The sequence below is a fragment of the Geotrypetes seraphini genome, chromosome 2 (assembly GCF_902459505.1).
Source record: "Geotrypetes seraphini chromosome 2, aGeoSer1.1, whole genome shotgun sequence".
In the NCBI taxonomy this organism is placed as follows: Eukaryota; Metazoa; Chordata; class Amphibia; order Gymnophiona; family Dermophiidae; genus Geotrypetes; species Geotrypetes seraphini.
In genome coordinates this window covers 250,701,268-250,723,985 of record NC_047085.1, presented here as the reverse complement: position 1 = coordinate 250,723,985, position 22,718 = coordinate 250,701,268, and the positions used below count along the sequence as shown (strand labels likewise).

Sequence of the window (22,718 nt, the reverse complement as noted above, 5' to 3'; positions counted from 1 at the left end):
CATTCAGTTTTAACTTGTAGTTCGTCATCCATTTTTCTACAGTTTCCAATGTTGTTTTCAGGCGTCCGTTGGAGGTGGGGTCTTGAATGTCGAAGGGGAGGAGGATGGTTATATCATCCGTGTAGCTGAAGGATGTAATGTTTAGGGCGTCTAGGGCCGTGCCTAGGGATGCTATGAAGAGGTTGAAAAGTATGGGCGATAGAGGGGATCCTTGTGGAACTCCGCAGGGATTTGACCATGAGTCGGATAGAAGATCATTTGACTTGACTCTGTATGATCTTGTTTTGAGGAATCCTTGGAACCAGTTAAGAACATTACCTGATATTCCTATGGCATCTAGTATCTGGAGTAGTATGAAATGGTCAACTAAGTCGAATGCTGCTGAAAGATCGAGTTGGATGATTAGTAACTTATTTCCTTTGCTGAGGTGCTGACGGGCTATGTCTAGTAGGGAAACCAGAAGTGTTTCAGTACTGTGATTGGTTCTGAATCCGGATTGAGTAGGGTGTAGGATGTGGTGGTCTTCTAGGTAATTGGCGAGATATTGTGCTACTAGACCCTCTATGAGTTTGACGTATAGAGGTATAGAAGCGATTGGTCTATAATTTGTTGGGCTGTCTATTGGGCCTTTGGGGTCTTTTAGTATGGGAGTAATTATGATTTCGCCAAGTTCCGGGGGGAACTGACCTTCCCTTAGGGTGGTTTGCAGCCATAGCGTGAGACCAGCTGTGAATTTAGTGGACGCTGTAGCTAGTAGATAAGGAGGACAATTGTTCAAATCACATGAAGATTTGCTGTATTTTTTGTACAGCCGGTCTAGGTCTGACCATTGTGTCGTTGGGAAGTCGGTCCAGATCCTATCTGCTGAAGTGGCTTCGTCTTTTGTGGGTTTTGTTAGTATCTCTTCTAAGATGTTTCGAGAGTTGTTGAATGTGGATCTGATTGTGATGATTTTGTGTTTGAAATGGTCCGCTAGTTGGGAGGCTGGTGGAGTTTGGTTTCCTAGGGTGGCGAGGTGGGGTTTGGTATCAGTGATAATATGATAATAAGTGATAATAAGTTATCGTATTTAATTGGGGATGGGTGGGAGGGAATGGGGGGAAAATATATAATGGAGGGTTGGGTGAGGGTGGGGATGGGGATATTATAAAATATTTGGTGTATTGGGAAAAGTTATTACAAAAAATAATTTACTGTTTAATTTTGGGAAATTTGTACTTTAAAAATATAAATGGATCTTAAAATACTATCTTTGAATGTTAATGGTCTGAATCATATGATAAAAAGGAAAAAAGCATTATTATTTTTAAAGAGGCAAAATGCGGATATATGCTTTTTACAAGAGACCCACCTTTCAAATATTAAATCTAATAAGCTGGAAGGAGGTTGGGTCAAGCATTGTTTTTTCTCACCAGCTATAGGGAAAAAAGCGGGTGTTGCTATTCTAGTGAATAAAAAATGCTCTGCTTCATTCAAATTAAAGGCATCAGATATTCATGGAAGATGGGTAAATGTGGAAATGAACATGGGAAATACTACCATGACGTTGTTTAATATATACGCCCCTAATTCGAACCAAAATGAATTTTTTAAGACTCTTCAACAACTGATTTTGCCACTGGCTACTTCAAATCTAATAGTAGCTGGGGATTTTAATGCTGTTATGGATCCTCTATTGGATAAAAACCCAAGTAGATTTATGAAATCTACGGGATTAGATAATTTGGTACAATCTTGCGATTTGACAGATATTTGGCGAATGCTTCATTTTGATGGACGGGAATTTTCTTTTTGTTCTCATGTTCATAATTCTTTTTCAAGAATAGATTATATCTTTATTTCAAATAATTTGGCACATCAGGTGACACAAGCTGCCATTGATCAAATCATTTTATCTGATCATGGTGGGGTATGGATTGAAATTAAGATCGCAGATCAAAATACTAATAGACCAATTTGGAAGTTTGATAATACATTGCTTGCTGATCCAATATTTTGTGAGAATCTTCAAACAAAAATGAAGGATTATTTTCAATTGAATGATAAAGATGAGATCTCTAGGGAAATATTATGGGATGCTTTTAAAGCATCAATGAGAGGACAAATAATTTCTTATTCGGCTTATCTTAAAAAAACAGATTAAAAAACAATTTTTAAATTTAGAAAAAGAGATACAAATTTTAGAATTAAAACTTATAGAAAAATGGGAATATTCTATTCAACAAGAATTGTTGAAACTTAAGGATAAATATAATGAGATTTCATCTAAATTGATTAGGAAAGATATATTTTCTCAACAAGCTTTGTATTATAGTAACTCAAATAAGGCGGGAAGAATATTGGCAAATTATCTTAAAGCAAAAAAAAGGAAATCAAAATTAATTGCCATTAAAGATGAAAATGGTGAAACATTTACACAAATTGAGCCTATTTTAAAACAGTTCCTAAAGTTTTATAGATCTCTTTATTCTTCCGAGACTTATTTAGATAAAGAAAAAGATGGTTTAGAATTTTTGACAATGTTAGAGGGTCCAAAAATTCCTGAACATGTAAAACGAAGTTTGGAAGAGCCAATATCACTAAAAGAATTAGGAACAGCTTTGAAGTCCCTCCAGGTGGTGATGGATATACGGTAGAATTCTATAAAACATTTCAAAATTTTCTATTGCCCTATTTATTAAATCTTTATCAATACCAACTTAATAAAGGTTCTATTAATGGCACTATAGCAGAATCTTTAACTATTGTTTTGCCAAAGCCAAATAAAGATCCCACTTTGGTTTCAAACTATAGGCCAATATCTTTAATAAATGTAGATGGTAAATTACTAGCAAAAATATTAGCATTAAGATTGGCTAAAGCTCTCCCTCATATTATAGGTATGCATCAAACAGGATTCATTGCTCAAAGACATTCATCTCATAATACCAGATTGGCATTCCATATGTTATACTTAACAAAGAAAATGAATGAGCCTACTTTTGCTGTTTCTTTAGATGCAGAAAAAGCTTTTGATAGAGTAGAATGGACCTTTATGTGTCAGGCATTGGAATGGTTTGGTATAGGTCCTGGATTCATACAAATAATACAAACATTGTATAGCTTCCCTTCTGCTAGATTATATATTAATAATACTTTTTCAGAAAAATTTAATTTACAGAGGGGAGTTAGACAAGGTTGTCCCTTGTCTCCTTTACTGTTTGATATTGTTTTAGAACCCTTAATATTAGCTATCCAACAAGTAAAGGAAATACAAGGTATACCACATTCAGATAGAGAATATAAAGTATCTGCATATGCAGATGATTTACTATTGTATTTGAGGAATCCAGAATCTACCATTCCACATTTACTCGAGTTGATTGAGAAATTTGGAAAGTTCTCAGGATATAAGATAAATTGGAATAAATCAGAAGTTCTTCCATTAAATGTACACTGTACAAAAGGATTATTTGATGCATTCTCTTTTGTTTGGAAGGAGGAGGCTATTAAATATCTGGGAATTTGGATTACAAAAACAGTGGATGAAACAATGAAAAGTAATGAAAAAAGCATATTACAAAAGGTGACAGAAATGTGTGAGCAATGGAATCCTTTGCATTTATCTTGGTGGGGAAGAGTACAAACTGTTAAAATGATGATTTTGCCTGTAGTTTGTTACCAAATGGGGATGATACCAGTTTTCTTTCAAGAATCTTTTTATAAAAAATTAAATAGGATTTTGACAAAATTTATTTGGCTTGGAAAAAACCCCAGAATTGCTTTAGTGTCGTTGCAAAGGCCAATTGTGGAGGGCGGGGTAAATTTTCCCAATTTTTATAGGTACCATCAAGCCTATATTTTACGTCAAGGTATGTATTGGATCCTCCCAGAGCCCACTGATAATATTCCAGACTGGTTCTGGTTAGAATGGAGACTTATGTTTCCCTTGCGTCTTAGTCATGTAGTTAGTATCAGAATGCCAAGGTTATATAAAGAGCATAAAATATTTATGGATACTTGGAAAACTCTAAGATATATAAGTAATCTAACTCCTATTCCAATAAGTAAATCAACAACACAAACGATTTGGTTAAACCCCAAGATCAAAGTTGGCGGTTTTAAAATCATCTGGAAACATTGGATGATAGCAGGTATTCGTATTTTGGATGATGTAATACAAAATGGTAAGTTGCTGGAGTTTTCACAATTGCAACATAAATTTGATCTTAATAAGTCACAATATTTTAGATGGTTGCAATTGAAGCAATCCATTCAGGCAGGGTTCCCTGAATGGAAAAATCTTACTAATTATCATAGTTTGGAATTCTTATGTTTCCAGATGGATTCAACAGATCATAAAGCCGCACAATGGTATAAATTAATATCTGGATTTGTAAATAAAAAACCAAAAAATGGTCTTAGAGACATTTGGAGCATTGAGATAAAGCACCAAATTACTGCATCTCAATGGCCACGACTTTGGTCTTGGAGGTTAAAATGTACGGTGTCAGCATCTATGAGACAAACTTGGTTTTTTCTATTGCATAGAGCTTTTTGGACCCCTGTTTGTTTACAAAAGATAGATAGTTCTAAGTCTAATAGATGCTGGCACTGTCACGTTGAAGTCGGAACATTAGACCACCTTTTATTCTATTGTCCATTCATCTTAACATTCTGGAAGTCAATTTGGCCTCAAATCAATAGGATGTTAGAAAATCCGGTAGCCTTGACATATGATACTATTTTATTTGGCACAACTATGAGAGCAAGAAGTCAAATTTCGGCAAGCAATAACAAATTACTGTTTATTTTAACTGTAATAGCAATACAGCAAATAACATATAATTGGAAAAAACATGACATGTTAAACTACAATTTCTGGTGGAATTCTGTATGCCATATATACAAAATGGAACTCACCATTGCAACACAAAAAGGCTATGTGAGTAAATTTCAAAAAGTCTGGGGACCGTTAACAGATTTCTGTAATGAATGATTAACTTTTCCCATGATAAGATATTTGAATAGAGGGGAATGGGGTGGGATTTATTTCTGATTATTACATACTATATCAATATTTGAATGAAATTACAATAAAGTTGATTTTATGTATTATTGATTGGGAGGGAGGGGTGGGAGATTATTATATTCAATAAGAATTATATAAATTTAGATTTCTTGCATAATATTATAACTTTATATAATATTAATTTTCTAAAGAAATGTTAAATTTGATGTTAATATATGAGTTAATCAAGTGTGTATATTCAAGTTTCTAATGAGTTTATTTGGAACACTTGTTGTAACATAAGAAAATGAATAAAGATTTATAAAACAAAAAAACATTCCTGAAACAATCTCTGTCCATCCCTCAAAGCAGTTTATTCTTTGTGGCAAACAAGCCTTTTTGATTTGTTTAACCTTGTTTGCAGAAGCACCACCAAATCAGGATACTGTATAAGTAATTTCCTTAAGGGAGAGGATTTTTTTCTAAACTGTCCAATTTTCCTTTAATCTAGCAGAATATTTTCATAAGCTTCTGGCTAAACTAAGTTGTATAAACCTCTGTAATGCTATCTTCTTGTAAAGAATTAGCTTCTTTTCTCCCCCCAAAAATCAATGGGATAGGTTTGGGGTTTTTTGTGCCAAAATAACATTTGCATCTGCATTGGAACATGTCTCTCTATATCTTTTTTCTCTCTGGCTTTGATTCCCTCATTTTATAATTCTGATCTTTTTTTGTAGGACCATTATTACAGGCTGGGCCTAGCAACTGAAGTGTTTTACTTGGGTAGAGTGAACGGGCAGGATAGCAGGGATTGTTATTAATTGGTTATGATATCACTGCCTCAATTCTTTTTTTTTTTAATTCTTTATTCCTTTTTAATCATTCAACAAGTGTACAAGAAAAATCATACATAGTCTCAGAAACAACACTTGATAAATCCATCAAGACAATAACAATTGTGTGTGTGTGTGTATATGTATATATATATATATATATATATAAACCCATAAACCACCCTCCCTCCCACCACTATTTTGCTTAATTCATTTTACCCTCTCATAAAGTGTACAAGAATTATAAGAAACAACACTTAGTTAAATACTTGAAAAACTTATCCTCTATTAACTTAAAAGAAATCCTTACCCTACCCTCCCTCCATCCCTATTATTAATTTTATTTCAGATTTGGCCAGTCGTAACTGTACAAGCTGATTGAATTTAGTTTTATCCCAGGACAAGCAGGCAGCATATTCCCACACATGGGTGACGTCACCAACGGAGCCCCGCAGCGGACAGCCTCGAAAGCAAACTTGCTTGAAGATCTCGAGCTTTCGAGTGCTGCATCGCGCATGCGCGCGTGCCTTCCCGCCCGAACTAGGGGGCGCATCTCCTGTGAGGATCCTCAGTTCAACGTTTTCCGTGGAGCTGAGAAGACTTGTCGACTTAGTTCCCGTAGCGTTGTGCCTTCTCATCACCGCGGCTGAGTAGTATTTCTTTTCTTTTCGGTCGCTGTGTTTCTGATTTATTTCTCCTTTGTTTAAAAAAAAAAAAAAAGTTTCAATTTGTTTTTCTATTTTCTTGCGTTGGGTTGGGAGATTGAGGCCTAGGCCTCTCTCCCTCGTTCTCGACACAGACTTTGTCCTTTCTATGTCCCGGCCTGTTACCGGGTTCAAAAGGTGTTATCAGTGCAGCAGGACTATCTCCATAACCGACCCCCATAGTCGGTGTATGCCCTGCTTGGGGACGACCCATCGTCCGGAAGATTGTCTTCGCTGCCTCACTCTTCAACCTCGTGCCTTTAAGCGCCGCTGCAACAGGTTCTTCGAGCTTTTCCCTCGAATGGAGCCCGATAAAGCGGTGGCCTCGGCCGAGGCGTCTACGAGACCCTCCACTTCGGGGCAAGCCTCGAGTACGAAGACCTCGGCTTCGCCTCCTCTGCAAGCCTCGGCCTCGAAAACCTCTGGGTCCTCGGCCTCGAAGGCCTCCACGGTGTCCTCGAAGCCTGGATTGGGGGGTAAGTCTCCTGCTTCCTTTTCAGGTGCCATTCCTAAGAAGCCATCGGAGTCTAGTACCTCGCAACCTGGGGCTCCAGGTTCGACTCCATCTTCTAGACCGTCCTCCAAACGTGCTTCCAAATCGAGGGAATACTCTCCTTCGAGGTCGCCCTCATTGGAACGCACGAGACCTCCTGTGACTCCGAGTCCCTTGGTCTCTGTCCCCATGTTTGAGGACATGCTGAAGTCAATTTTGACAACGCAAATTTCCTCAATTGTGGCTCAGTTGGTCCCGATCTCGACCCTGTCTTCACAAGTCCAGCCTGAGCAGCAGTCTGTGCCTCGTCGGCGGTCTCCTCGCCGCAGGTCTCGATCTCGGGTCTCCTCCTCGGACTCTTCTCCTGACCGAGCTTCTAAGAGGTCTTTGCCTCGATCGAAGCATCATTCCAGGTCTTCGAAGATCCCTTCCTCGAGGAACTTGAGGCCTTCGGATCTCCCTTCGAAGCATGTGCCTCGTTCTCAAAGTACTGTTGCCTCCTCTGTTTCATCGAGGCATTCCAGGTCGAGGACTCCGCCTTCGCGACTTTTGCCTCGGGATCTGTCTCCTCTTGCAAAACCTCGCACTCCGCGCACTTCTCCGTCTCGGAGCCTTAAGCTGAAACATTCTTTCACTCCGCCTCTGACTGGCAGTGCAGCATCCTCCATCACCTTGCGCCTCGATTCGGAGCCAGTTTCGCAGTATTCACGCGAGGCTTCCCCATCATTTTCAGTGGCGCCTCGTTCTCGTTCTGCCTCACCTCAGGAAGCCTCTAAGTCGAAGTCTTCTTTTGCGAAGTTTGTTTTCGATATGGGCCAGGCTCTTAACATCGACTTGCATTCTGATTCCAAGTACACACCAGAATATTTGGCGGATATGGAGCTTTCCCATCCTCCAAAGGAAACTTTGCGTCTGCCCATGACACCGGTGCTGAAGCAGACTTTCCTGAGGAATATGGAAACTCCTTATTCTGTGACGGCGATCCCGTCTAAGTTGGAGTCCCGGTATCGCACTGTTCCTTGCAAAGGTTTTGAGAAATCACAACTTTCTCATCAGTCTTTAGTGGTGGAATCGTCCCTGAAGAAGGCTCACCCTTCTAAGGTGTCTGCAACAGTCCCCCCGGGGCGAGAAGGTCGCACTATGGACAAGTTTGGGCGCAGACTATATCAAAATTCAATGATGACTAATAGAATTTTGAATTACAACTATGTCTTTACTTCTTATTTTAATTACTTTTTGAAGCAGTTGTCATCTTTTTGCCCAGACTGGCCCAGAGAACGCCTTTCTGAATACCAACAAATTCTGCAATCTCTCTCTCAATTGCGTCTATTCATGTTGCAGGCATCTTATGATGCATTTGAGCTTTCTTCTAGGGTCTCGGCGTTTGCAGTGGCCATGCGCCGTCTCGCATGGCTCAGAATAGTGGACATGGATCCCAACTTATAGGATCGTTTGGCGAACCTGCCGTGCCAAGGTTCTGAGCTGTTTGATGACTCAATCGAGGCGGCTACAAAACGGCTCTCCGAGCATGAACGCTCCTTTGCCTCTCTTCTTCACCCTAAACCGAAACCTTCTGCGACTAGAGCTTACAAGCCTCCTGCTCGTCGCTATCCTATGAAGTCCACGCCAGCTTTCTCTAGGCCTCCGCCTAGACAGCCCCAGCAGCAACGTCCTCAGAAGTCCCAGACGCCTGCTCCAACCAAACCCGCTCCATCTTTTTGACGGTCCAGTGGTGAGCATTCCAACCTTCTTGCATCCAAACTCCTCCCTACCCATCGGAGGTCGCCTTTCCCTCTTTACATCTGTCTGGGAAACCATTACATCGGACCTCTGGGTTCTCACGGTCATCCGCGAGGGATACTCTCTGCGCCTACTTCAGGTGCCTCCAGATCACCCTCCAAGAGAGTGTCTTTCCAGTTTCTCGCAACTCCCCCTTCTTCAGGAGGCTCAGGCACTTCTTCGCCTTCGAGCGGTGGAGGAGATTCCTCCTTCCGAACACAATCTGGGGTTTTACTCCAGATACTTCCTGGTTCCAAAGAAAATGGGGGATTTGCGACCCATTCTGGATCTCCGAGCTCTCAACAAATTTCTAGTCAATGAGAAATTTCGCATGCTCTCTCTTCCAGTATTGTACTCCCTCATGGATCAGGGAGATTGGATGTGCTCACTGGACCTCAAAGAGGCTTATACTCACATTCCGGTCCATCCGAATTTTTGCAAATTTCTCCGGTTCAAGGTGGGGAACCTTCATCTTCAATACAGGGTTCTTCCGTTTGGCTTGGCGACCTCTCCCAGGGTCTTCACCAAGTGTCTAGTCGTGGTGGCTGCAGCCCTTCGTGCTCGGGGTCTCCAGGTTTTTCCTTACCTCGACGATTGGCTTATCAAAGCCCCTTCTCTTCCGGGGGTTACTCAAGCGACCCTTCAGACTATTTCTTTTCTTCAAAGTCTGGGGTTTCATATCAACTTTCCAAAATCTCAGTTAGTTCCAACTCAATCGATCCAATTTATTGGCGCCGTGTTGGACTCTGTTCACATGAGAGCTTTCCTTCCCCTCAATCGTCAAGGAACTCTCTTACGTCTTTGTCAGCACTTAGCTTCCCTGTCGTCTCTCACGGCTTGCCAAATGATGGTCCTCCTCGGGCATATGGCATCTACGGTTCATGTGACTCCTTTTGCAAGACTCCACCTTCGCATTCCTCAATGGACCCTGGAGTCTCAGTGGCAACAGGCCCTAGATCCGCCTTCTCGTCATATAGCGGTAACTCCTTTATTGAAGAAGTCTCTCCGCTGGTGGATGCTCTCTTCCAATCTTTCCAGAGGTTTGCAGTTTCACCATCTTTCTCATCAGAAAGTGCTCACAACAGATTCGTCCAAATACGCCTGGGGAGCCCACGTAGATGGTCTCTGTACTCAAGGGTTGTGGACGACCGCAGATCGTCGATGTCACATCAATCTGTTGGAACTCAGAGCGATTTTTCTTGCTCTCAAAGCTTTTCTTCACCTCCTTCACGACCAAGTAGTCCTGGTTCGGACGGACAATCAAGTAGCCATGTATTATGTCAACAAACAGGGCGGAACGGGATCTCACTCCCTTTGTCAGGAAGTGCTGAGGTTGTGGCATTGGGCGATTTCTCACAAAATCCTCCTTCGCGCTGTCTATATTCAGGGTCAACAGAATTGTCTTGCAGACAAATTGAGTCGTCTGCTTCAACCTCACGAATGGATGCTCAACTCCCCCACACTTCGTCAAGTATTTCTTCGCTGGGGAACTCCTCGGGTGGACCTCTTTGCGTCACCCAACAACTTCAAACTACCTCTGTTTTGTTCCCGCATTTTCTCGCCTCTTCGTCTCGAGGCGGATGTTTTTCTTCTGGATTGGAGGGGTCAGTTTCTTTATGCCTTCCCTCCATTCCCTCTAATTCTCAGAACTCTTCTCAAACTAAAGTCGTACCATGCCACGATGATTCTCATAGCGCCTCGGTGGCCCCGACAACCTTGGTTCTCTCTTCTTCTTAACTCAGCATCAGGGAACCTCTTCTACTACCGGTTTTTCCTTCTCTGCTCACTCAGAGTCAGGGGTCTTTACTTCATCCCAACCTGCAGTCTCTTCACTTGACGGCATGGTTCCTTTCTGTATAACAGATCCTTCTCAATTCTCTCAGTCTGTTCAAGATGTTTTTCTGGCTTCCAGGAAGCCATCCACTCGTCAGTGTTATGGCCACAAGTGGACTAGATTTTTGACTTGGTGTTCCGGTCGTAGTCTTCAGCCGAAATCTTCCTCGTTGGCTTCAGTTCTAGATTATTTGCTTCATTTATCTCAGTCAGGCCTTCAATCCACATCTATTAGAGTTCATCTTAGTGCGATTGCTGCTTTTCATCAACCTCTGGATGGGAAACCGCTCTCGGCACATCCTTTGGTTGCTCGTTTATGAAGGGCCTTTTTAATCTTCATCCACCTATCAAACCTCCTCCAGTTGTATGGGATCTTAATGTTGTTCTGGCTTAACTGATGAAACCTCCATTTGAACCTATTGACTTGGCTCATTTTAAATATTTAACTTGGAAAGCTGTATTCTTGATTGCCCTCACTTCTGCCCGTTGAGTCAGTGAGTTGCAAGCGTTGGTCTCGGACCCACCTTTCACAGTTTTTCACCATGATAAGGTGGTTCTCCGTACACATCCAAAATTCTTACCTAAAGTAGTATCAGATTTTCATATCAATCAATCTATTGTTCTACCGGTGTTTTTTCCTAAACCGCATTCTCACCCCGGTGAGGCGTCTCTGCATACTTTGGACTGTAAACGTGTGTTGGCGTTTTACCTTCAACGTACTCAACCTCACAGAACATCTCCTCAACTTTTCATCTCTTTTGATCCGAATAGGTTGGGACGTCCTGTCTCTAAGCGTACCATCTCCAACTGGATGGCTGCCTGCATTTCTTTCTGCTATGCTCAGGCTGGTCTTCCTCTGCAGGGTCGAGTGACGGGCCACAAAGTTAGAGCTATGGCGGCATCTGTCGCTTTCCTCAGATCAACACCTATTGAGGAAATTTGCAAAGCTGCCACTTGGTCCTCGGTTCATACTTTCACCTCTCATTACTGTCTGGATACTTTATCCAGGAGGGATGGCCATTTTGGCCAATCTGTTTTGCAAAATCTTTTTTCGTAAATTGCCAACTTCCCTCCTCCCTTTTCATTTAGCTTGGAGGTCACCCATGTGTGGGAATATGCTGCCTGTTTGTCCTGGGATAAAGCACAGTTACTTACCGTAACAGTTGTTATCCAGGGACAGCAGGCAGATATTCCCACAACCCGCCCACCTCCCCTGGTTGGCTTCTTAGCTTGGTATCTGAACTGAGGATCCTCACAGGAGATGCGCCCCCTAGTTCGGGCGGGAAGGCACGCGCGCATGCGCGATGCAGCACTCGATAGTTTGAGATCTTCAAGCAAGTTTGCTTTCGAGGCTGTCCGCTGCGGGGCTCCGTTGGTGATGTCACCCATGTGTGGGAATATCTGCCTGCTGTCCCTGGATAACAACTGTTACGGTAAGTAACTGTGCTTTATGCACAGTCCCCAGTCTTCTGTAGCAGATTTTTCAATACTTTTCAACTAATTGATACGTTTTCACGAAAATTTGTATATTAAATTATGTAAAATTCTAAAATGCTCTCTGCTAGCATTTATGTGCCTGGTAATTTATTTGGCCCTGTGTTGAGGAAGGGGATAATAAATAGGGGAAGATATCTGGGGGATACAGAGGGAAAAATTATCTCAGAGGAAGGAAATGGAAATGGTACTTCAGCTAGATGGGCAGAAGGGTGAGTGATGGAGAAAGACATGGGGTAGGAGAAAATGAAGGAATCATGGGGTAAAGGGAGGAGAGGGGAAGGGAATCATGAAGGAGTGGAAGAAAAAGAAGGAATCCTGGATTAATTGGATTAGAGAGAGAGATCTCCTCCCTTCCTCTCATACCCCATCCTTACTTGACCACAGAGCTCTTTTGATCCCTGTCTTCATCGCTGTTCTCTACTGACTCCTCACAGTAGAGAATGACACGGGGACAAATTTTTCCCTTTCCCCTTGGGAACTCATTTTCCCATCCCGGTGAGTTATTTTCCTGTCCTTGCCCCATTCCTGCAAACTCTGTCCTCATCTGCACAAGCCTCAAACACTTTAAAATCATAAGTGTTTGAAGCTTGTGCAGTTAAGGCAGAGCTTATAGGAACGGGGCACGGACAGGGACAGCAACAAAACTCACGGGGATGGGACAGGGAAATTGAGTTCCTGCAGGGACGGGGACAAATTTGTCCCCGTGTCATTCTCTACCTCACAGCACTTCTAATTCCCTGCTTACCAACTTGGAGCACATCACTCCTTCAAGCTTCCAGCCCCTCAACTATTTGGATCCCACCACTCTCCTTGCATCCCCACTCTTATCTCTTCACTTATTCATGTCTCCTTCATAATCTCTGTATTTATTATTATTATCCTGCCACTCGACATATATGATTCTTCTTTATCAATTCTAATTTAAATTTCCTTTTCAGTGTTTTCTTCTGTTACCAGATTTTCTAAATATATGAATTCTGGCACTTTTTTTAGTTTGGCTTCTTATAATTTGATTACTATGTTATCTGCTAGGTTTTAAATCATAAACTTTGTCTTTTTGCTGGTAATAGTTATCCCATTCTTCACTGAAATGCATTGTTCTATTTGTCTTGGTCTACACTGCCTGGAGAGAACTTGTCAACAAGGCCGCATCATCTGCAAAATCCAAATCCTCTAACTTCCTTTATTCAAGCCATGTGATGCCTGTATTTTAAACTTCTACTGCATTTTGCATTAACCAGCCTTTAGCTAAGCTGTATAACACTGATGACAACAGGGGCATAGCCAGAAGTCCAATTTTGGGGTATGCCAAGCACTTCCTCTCAGCTCTTCTCTCATCCACTCCTCACATACCTTTGCTGGCCAGCTGAAGAGATTTTCTGGTCAAGCCTTTGCCTGTATTGCCGCAACAGTGAGGAAGCCAGTGGGGAGCTTCAGCCATGGCAGATGCCAGCATATCACATGCTTGAAATTGATCAGGCACAGAATTGCTGGAATCCGCGGCTAAAGCACCCCATCAGCTTCCTCACTGCTGAGGCAGCACAGGCAGGGGCTCAGCCAGTGAATTTCTTCAGCTAATGGGGCTTGGGCACCCCCGCCAGCCATTCATCTGATGCTGCATTTGCAGAGGGACCTGAACCCAAACTTGGGGGCCCAAAGCCCCACCATGATTGCACCACAGGATGACAATACACAGCTTGCTTGACTCCAGTTACTATTTTAAACCAATTTGTGTAATTATCACAGCATTCACTGTACATTTTGATAACCCTGATGAACTTGGCTACTATCCATATGATTTCATAATACTCCATAAGCTATCTCTGTTGTTGTCAAATGCTTTATCAAAATCCACAAAATTTATAACTGCTGGGCTTTTATACTTAAAGAACCTTTTTTAATGTTCTCTGCAGTGTGACATTTTAATTTATGCAGGTTCTGTTGGGCCTGAGCTTTGCTTGTTGTTCTCATAATAAATTGTCCACTTGAGCCTTAAGCTGGCTAAAAATCATTTGACTGTAAACATTTTCTGGTCTGAAAGTTAACTGAAGAAGGGAGGGGCATGAAGCTGAAAGTCTGCCTAGAGCACTCTATACCCTTGCACTAGTCCTGGACCAAAAGCTCTCTTCCCACTAATAAGGACTTCCTGCTCCATGTAGTTTCTAACTCATACCCCTGCTCCAGTTCTCAACAGCTTTCTCTTTGTTGATTAAAAGGAGATGAATAAGCTGGGAGAAGCAGTGGTGTACTTTCAGAGAGCTGCGGAGTTGCAGTCCCAGGTCCCTATCGAGTGCTTACTGTCCTTGGGATATGTGGCTTCCTGCAAAATAATGACACGTAAGTAGCAGTGTGACTCAGTATTTAAAAATACAGGTGTAATAGAAATTTTGCTGCTGGTATTTCTGCTGTTGTTCAGTGTGTCACTGAGTGAATTTTAGTTACATGAAACAAGCTTTCTGATTGATTCTGTTGTTTGTTAAACCGCTTTTATCAAAATGTACAATACTCCCGGTTCGTTTACAAAATTTAGATAGCTCTAAGTCTAATAGATGCTGGCATTGTCATCGTGAGGCTGGGACATTAGATCATCTTTTATTCTATTGTCCATTCATATTATTATTTTGGAAATCAATTTGGCCTCAAATAAATAGGATGTTAGAGAATCCTTGACCTCTATGGTGGCCTTGACATATGATACTATTTTATTTGGCATGACAATGAGAGCAGAGTCAAATTTCGTCAAATAATAATAAACTTTTATTTATATTAACTGGAATAGCCATTCAGCAGATTACATACAATTGGAAAAATTATGACAGATTAAATTACAACTTTTGGTGGAATTCTGTATGTCATGTTTACAAAATGGAGCGTACAATAGCAACACAGAAAGGATATTTTGGTAAATTTCAGAAGATTTGGGGACCATTAACAGACTTTTGTAATGAGTAATAACATTTTCCCAAAGTAAGATATTGGATATGGGAGGGTGTGGGTGTGTATTATTAATCTTATATAGTAGATGAATATATCACTATTTTTACTATTTTGGGATGGTATTTTCTGTAATGAGAAGGGAGGGGATGGGAGGGTTTTCTATTCTAATAATAATTGTTTAGATAATAGATATATTACATAATATTCAAGATATTGGGGAACATAAGTATGGATTGAAATGTTATATTTGATGAATTATATGAAAGATAATCAAGTGTGTATTTATAAGTTCATATGATTTTATTTGGTGCATTTGTTGTTATATGCAAAAATGAATAAAGAATTTAAAAAAATGTACAATACTAACATTCAAACAATAGCACAAACAATATGAAGTTTTTTTCTTATATTACTTCCCTTAATCCTCTGTTCCCCTCCCATTCCCTGTCAAATCCCACTTATATTCCTAGAGTGTTAAAGAGTACACCGCACAACCGTGTAGTTAATTAACCCAAAACAGGTCTCCTAAATAACCAAAAAGCTTCTAAACCATTCTCTTTCCTGCTAGTAGAGCTGTTTACTCATTCCATTCATAATAAATCATGCATACTAGCATCAACAGAGTTGTTTCTGACAACCCCCCCCCCCCAATAACCTGGGAATCAGCAAGCTTGTTAAAATTCCAAAGGCTCTGCTGCCCTCTTTCTTTCTCTGAGTTCCCTGCTCTGTTTGTCTGAGCAGTGCATACTATTCATCACTCTACTATTTAAAGTATTTCACTAAATAATAAAAGCAGAAAACTGATAGTGAACAGGTACAGACTGCTTTTGTAGAAGACAGATATAGTTAGTGTAAAGTATGAACTGAATGGTGATGGAGTACTTCTACATAAAGTACCCTTAAACCTTCAATAGTGCCTAAGAGGATGAGGTTAAAGAGAGCTGACACTGAGAATTTATTTTATTTATTTTTTAAATTTATTTTTAATTTTTCTATACCGTTCTCCCAGGAGAGTTCAGAACGGTTTACATGAATTTATTCAGGTACTCAAGCATTTTCCCCTGTCTGTCCCGGCAGGCTCACAATCTACCTAATGTACCTGGGGAAATGGGGGGATTAAGTGACTTGCCCAGGGTCACAAGGAGCAGCTCTGAAACAAAACCAAATTGGTAGAGTCTGGATATTTGTGATGGCGAAATGTTCACGTATTGGATGAAGGGTTCACAGTTAAGTGCCATATAGGTAAATTATTCTAACTCTTTGTGTGCAGGGGATTATGATGGTGCACTGGCAGTGTTCACAGAAATGCAGCTGTTGGCTCAGGACAAAGGACTGCATGCATCTGGTAGTAATACCCCTGTAGGTAAGCAGTTATTTGGATAATTTCAATAGGTGTGACCCATCAGAGTTGCTGGCATTTTGCTGTTTATTTTTCAGATATGAATTAGAGTCAGATAATTTATTTTCCTGGCTTACTTTTGCAATTCTTATCTTGTTCATGAATTTGATAAAGTTCTCAGCATCATTCACTTCTTTTTTTTTTTTTTTCCAATTATTTTTATTTTCAAATTTTTACATAAAGTGTACATAATATTTAAAATACAATTGATAATTACATAGTATCACTTTTATATCTAATACATTATATATCTAAATTTGATTTTCTCCCTTACCCTCCCCCCACCCTTTTATTACTTTAATATAATATTTCAAATTTTACAGAAAGTATACAACATATTAGAATAGAATTGATAAATATTCAATAACATTTTTATATCTAATACAATATGTTCTAATTAAATTTTATCCCTTCTCCCTCCCCCCACCCTTCTATTAGTATTCATTCATATATTACATTTTGTATAATATATTATAATATATTATGTATAAATTATTTTCCTTACCCCCCCTCTATGTGTGTCATGAGAAAAAAAAAAAATCCCTATAAGAAGAAAAGAAGAAGAAATTTTTATTATTTATTCATTACAGTATTTTGTCAATGGCCCCCATATTTTTATAAATTTAGTGTATGTCCCCCTTTGTATTGCTATTGTTCTTTCCATTTTAAATAAATGACATATCGTATTCCACCAAAATGTATAATTTAGGTTGTTGTAATTTTTCCAGTTGTTAGTTATATGTTGAATGGCAACCCCTGTCATAATTAATAAAAGTTTGTTATTTTCTGTTGAAATTTGACTTTTTTTTCTCATCATTGTTCCAAATAAAATTGTATCATATGATATTGCAATATGATTTTCCATCAATTTATTAATTTGTGGCCAAATTGAATTCCAAAAAATTTTAATATAGGGACAATGATATAATAAATGATCTAATGTCCCTGGTTCCAGATTACAGTGCCAGCATTTATTAGACTTAGAGCTGTCTAATTTTTGCAAACGTGTAGGGGTCCAAAAAGCTCTATGTAATAAAAAGAACCAGGTTTGTCTCATAGATGCTGACACTGTACATCCCATTCTCCAAGACCAAATTAGTGGCCATTGAGATGCATTAATCTGATGTCCAATCTCAATGCTCCAAATGTCTCTTAGACCATTTTTTGGTTTTTTATTCAAATATCCAGATATTAATTTATACCACAAAGCGGCTTGATGTCCTAGGAAGTCTGCTTTAAAACATAAGAACTTTAAACTATATTGATTGTTTAATGTTTTCCATTCAGGGAACCCAACCTGAATGGCCTGCTTCAATTGCAACCATTTAAAACTTTGTGTTTTATTAAGACCAAATCTATGTTGCAATTGTGTAAAATCCAGCAGTTTACCTTCTGAAATAACATCGTCTAAAGATCTAATGCCTGCAATAATCCAGTTCTTCCAAAGGATTTGAGCTCCGCCAATTTTGATCTTGGAGTTTATCCATATGGATTGATTAGTTGATTTGTATATTGGGATGAGTGTTAATTTATCAATAAATCTCAACGTTTTCCAAGTATCTATTATTATTTTATTTTCTCTGTATCTTCTGGGTATATTAATACTTGGCATATGAACTAAATTTAGGGGAAACATAAGGCGCCATTCCAAATATAACCAATCCGGTGCATTATCTATAAGTTCTGGGAGGATCCAATACATACCCTGACGTAGAATATAGGCTTGATGGTACCTATAGAAATTTGGAAAATTTACCCCTCCCTCCTTAATTGATTTTTGCAAAGTTACTAAAGCTATTCTAGGTGTTTTACCAAGCCAAAGAAATTTTGTTAAAATGCTATTGAGCTTTTTATAAAAGGACCCCTGAAAATAAATAGGTATCATACTCATTTGGTAGCAAACTACAGGCAATATCATCATTTTAATAGTTTGAACTCTTCCCCACCAAGAAATATGTAATGGGTTCCATTGCTCACATAACTCCGTAACTTTTTTTAATACATATTTTTCATTTTCTTTTACAGTATCTTCAATTGTTTTTTTAACTTGAATGCCTAGATATTTAAATCCTTCTTCTTTCCATATGAATGGAAAAGTATCAAATAATCCTTTTACACAATGAACATTCAAGGGTATAATTTCAGATTTATTCCAATTAATTTTATAACCTGAAAATTTGCCAAACTTATCAATTAATTCCAATAAAGAAGATAAGGTAGACTCTGGATTTCTCAAATAAAGTAAAATATCATCAGCATAAGCCGAAATTTTATATTCCATATCTGAATATGGAATACCTTGTATCTCCCTCGTTTGCTGTATTGCTAACAATAAGGGTTCTAATACAACATCAAATAACAAAGGAGATAAAGGACATCCTTGTCTAACTCCCCTCTGCAATTGAAAACCATCAGATATCTTATTATTAATATTTAATCTTGCAATCGGGAAGCTATACAATGTTTTTACCATTTGTATAAATCCAGAACCTATACCAAACCATTCTAAAGCCTGATACATAAAATTCCATTCTACCCTATCAAATGCTTTTTCAGCATCTAATGAAACTGTAAAAGCCGGTTCATCCATTTTTTTTGATAAGTTTAGCATGTGAAATAATAGTCTAGAGTTATTGGAGGAATGTCTTTTAGCAACGAAACCCGTTTGATGCATATCTATAATATGTGGGAGAGCTTTGGCTAATCTCAAAGCCAAAATTTTCGCCAAAAGTTTATTATCAACATTTATCAAAGATATAGGCCTGTAGTTTGAAACCAAAGTAGGATCTTTATTTGGCTTAGGCAAAACAATTATTATTGATTCAGCCATAGTACCTTTTATATTACCTTTTATAAGTTGTGTCTGATATAATTTTAATAAATGTGGGGAAAGGATATTTTGAAATGTTTTATAAAATTCTACTGTGTAACCATCACCACCTGGAGCGGATCCAACTCTAAGAGATCTCAATGCTGTTTCTAATTCTTTTAATGATATAGGTTCTTCTAAACTTCGTTTTATATGATCAGGAATTTTAGGTCCATTAATTAAATCTAAAAAATTTTTTCCATCTTTTTGTTTCTCCAAATGAGATTCGGAAGAATACAGGTCCTTATAAAATTTTAAAAATTGTTTTAATATTATATTTGTTTGATTTGTTATTATACCATTATCATCTTTTATTCCATTAATATTAGTTCTCCTTTTTTTTGCCTTAAGATAATTTGCCAATAATTTCCCCGCCTTATTAGAATTTCCATAATACACTGTTTGCTTGGAAAACAAATCTTTTCTTATCATTTTTGAAGTTAATTCATTATATTTACCTTTTGTTTTCAAAAGAGCTTGTAAAACTTCATATTCCCATTTATTTACCAATTTAGCTTCTAATATTTTTATTTCTTTTTCTAATTCTATATATTGTTTTTTAATCTGTTTCCTAATAAAAGCTGAATATGATATAATATTACCCCTCATAGTTGCTTTAAATGCATCCCATACATTCTCTATAGATGTATCTTCCACTAAATTTATTTGAAAAAAATCATTAATTTGTGTTTTAAAATTTTCCAAAAATTTGTCATCCACAAGCAATGCATTATCAAATCTCCAAAGAGGTCTATTATTTTCTAATTGATCTAATTGTAATTCTATCCATACTCCCGCATGATCCGAGATAATAATAGGATCAATGGAGGCTTTAATCACCTGTTGCACTTTATTTGTTGAAACAAAAATATAATCTATTCTTGAAAATGATTTATGAACCTGTGAACAAAATGAATATTCCTGATCATTAAAATGAAGAATACGCCATATATCTTTCAAATCACATGACTGAACTAAATTATCTAGACCTAAAGATTTAATATTTTTACCTGGTTTTTTATCCAATAATGGATCCATTACAGCATTAAAATCTCCAGCCACCACTAAATTAGAGGCAGCCAGTGGTAATAACATATTCTGTAGCTTTTTGAAAAATTCTGATTGATTCGAATTAAGGGCATATATATTGAATAACGTCAGGGTATCATTTCCCATACCTATATCAATATGTATCCATCTTCCATGTGGATCTGAACTTTTTACCTTTATCTTGGCCATACATTTTTTATTTATAAGAATTGCAACCCCTGCTTTTTTATCCACTGCTGGAGCAAAAAAACATTCCTTTATCCATCCACCTGATAATTTCTGTGATTCCTTCATATTAAGATGTGTCTCTTGCAGACAGTAAATATCCGCATTTTGCTTTTTTAAAAATGTTAATACTTTTTTTCTTTTAATTACATGATTCAGGCCATTGACATTAATAGAATATATTTTAAAAGACATTATATATTTTAATACTTTTCATTATATTTTTCTTCCTCTCCTCTTTCATATTTAATATCCTAAAAATTTTCTTCACGACACACATATTTGACCCTAATGTATCTAATCCCTTATTTATTTTTCCCTTAATCATTCTAGTAAATATTCTCCTTGTCCCTCCCTTTCCCACCCAATACATTGGCTGCTTAAGGATACACATTGGAATTGTAACCCGAATATTCTCCCCACTCCAGGCAATTAATATTCAATATTCAAACAAATTTCCCTTCTATCTATATATATTGATCTTTTATATCTTTAATCATTTTTCCATAACATTTCATTAATGTATCATTATCCATTTAACAATATTTTAATTTATATTTCCTTAGTATTATGATCTTAACATAAAATTATTTTAAACATATATGTAGTGTATTATTTAATAATTTCCCTATATCTTGTTCTTTCTTTCTTATAATTTTTATTGTCTTTTCTTTATATCGTTTTCTTCCTTTTCTTCAGATATTTCAATATGTCATATTTTTATAATTCTTCATAGAGTCATCAAAATCATCTTAATGTTTTATGTTAAAATATCATAGGTTCTGGTTTAGAGAGAAAATCTTTTAGTTTTTCAGGATCCTCAAAATATAAGGATTTGTCTCCAGATGATACTCTCATTTTCGCCGGGTAATATAGACCATATTTAAATCCTTTTTCTTTTAGTAGAGGTCTCATATCTAGTAGTCTCTTTCTTTTATTTGCTGTGTTTTTGGCAAAGTCTGGTAAAAACCATATTCTGGATCCTTTATAGTTTAGATTTTTATCTTTTTTTGCAGCATTCAATATATCTAATGCTTGTTGGTATCTAAGCATTTTGAAAATTATTGGTCTTGGTCTGCCTTTGTTTTCTAAATTTTTGATTGGGATTCTATGCGCCCTTTCTATTTCAATTGGTTGTTTCAAGTCTAATTGTAATATTTTTGGAATTAAATTTTCAAGGAAAAGGATAGTATTTTTTCCTTCTAAATTTTCTTGTATTCCAAAAAGTTTAATGTTTTTCCTTCTTCCTCTATTCTCATAATCCTCCAGTTGTTCTTTTAATTTATTTAATTCCATGCTGTCGTTTTTACATCTTTTTGATTCACATTCTATAGCTTCCATTTTTGATTCTAGTTCAGTTGTTCTTTTGTTATTAACTTCCATTTGTCTATGAATATTTAAAATTTCTTCTTTCATTTCCGACATATTAGTTATAGTTTCCTTAAGCATTTGTTTGATTTGTCTTAATTCTTCCATAACTTCTGTTTTGCTTAATATTTCTGGTTCTTCAATAGGAAGTGGTATCTTGCTTGGTGTTATTTGGTCTTGTTTCTGTCTTTTTGCAGATGTACCAGCCTCATTTTTGTTTTGTCTGGTGCTTGCCATGTTGTTGTTTTCTTTTTCTTGGTTATTCTTATTTCTTATATTTAGTCTCTTAGGTTTAGGTTTGGTATTCTTAGGTTTTTAATCCCTTTTCTTCCAAGATTTGGTTCTATCTTTTGAAGTAGAAAATTTTCTTTTTAAGCCCTTTTTCTCTTTCTCAGTTATCTGTCACAATCTTGAATACTCCTTTTTTAGTGTATTTATCTCTTTAATATTGGCAAGAGGGTTATTTTTGATATTTTTCTACTTTTTACTTATGTCAGTTTGAAACTTTTTTACTTTTCTCACTATTGCTGTGATAATCCTTTTCTATGGTTTTTTTCCTTTAAGTCCTTTCACTGTCTCAATGAAGGAGGGGAACATTCAGTCCAACAACCTTTCCTTCCCTTAGATCTCTCTCAGATTAGTCGATTCTTTTCACAGATTTAATTCACTATCTCTGACATTCACTCTCACTTAATGAGACATCGTTTCAACGCTGAGCAAAAAAAAAATTTTTTTGGTATT

At 37.7% G+C, this 22,718-nt stretch overlaps 1 protein-coding gene across 2 annotated transcripts in view; it reads left to right on the top strand.

The window, feature by feature from the left end:
* The window catches only part of LOC117353420 (40-kDa huntingtin-associated protein-like), a 76,335-nt gene that overhangs the window by 21,208 nt on the left and 32,409 nt on the right, over window positions 1-22,718 (top strand). Inside the window, exons 6-7 of one of the 2 annotated variants that reach the window (XM_033929336.1) lie at window positions 14,346-14,466; window positions 16,337-16,429. In XM_033929336.1, the coding sequence (XP_033785227.1) occupies window positions 14,346-14,466; window positions 16,337-16,429 (214 nt within the window). The remainder of the gene's footprint in view (window positions 1-14,345; window positions 14,467-16,336; window positions 16,430-22,718) is intronic. The other variant, XM_033929337.1, reaches the window with a different exon arrangement.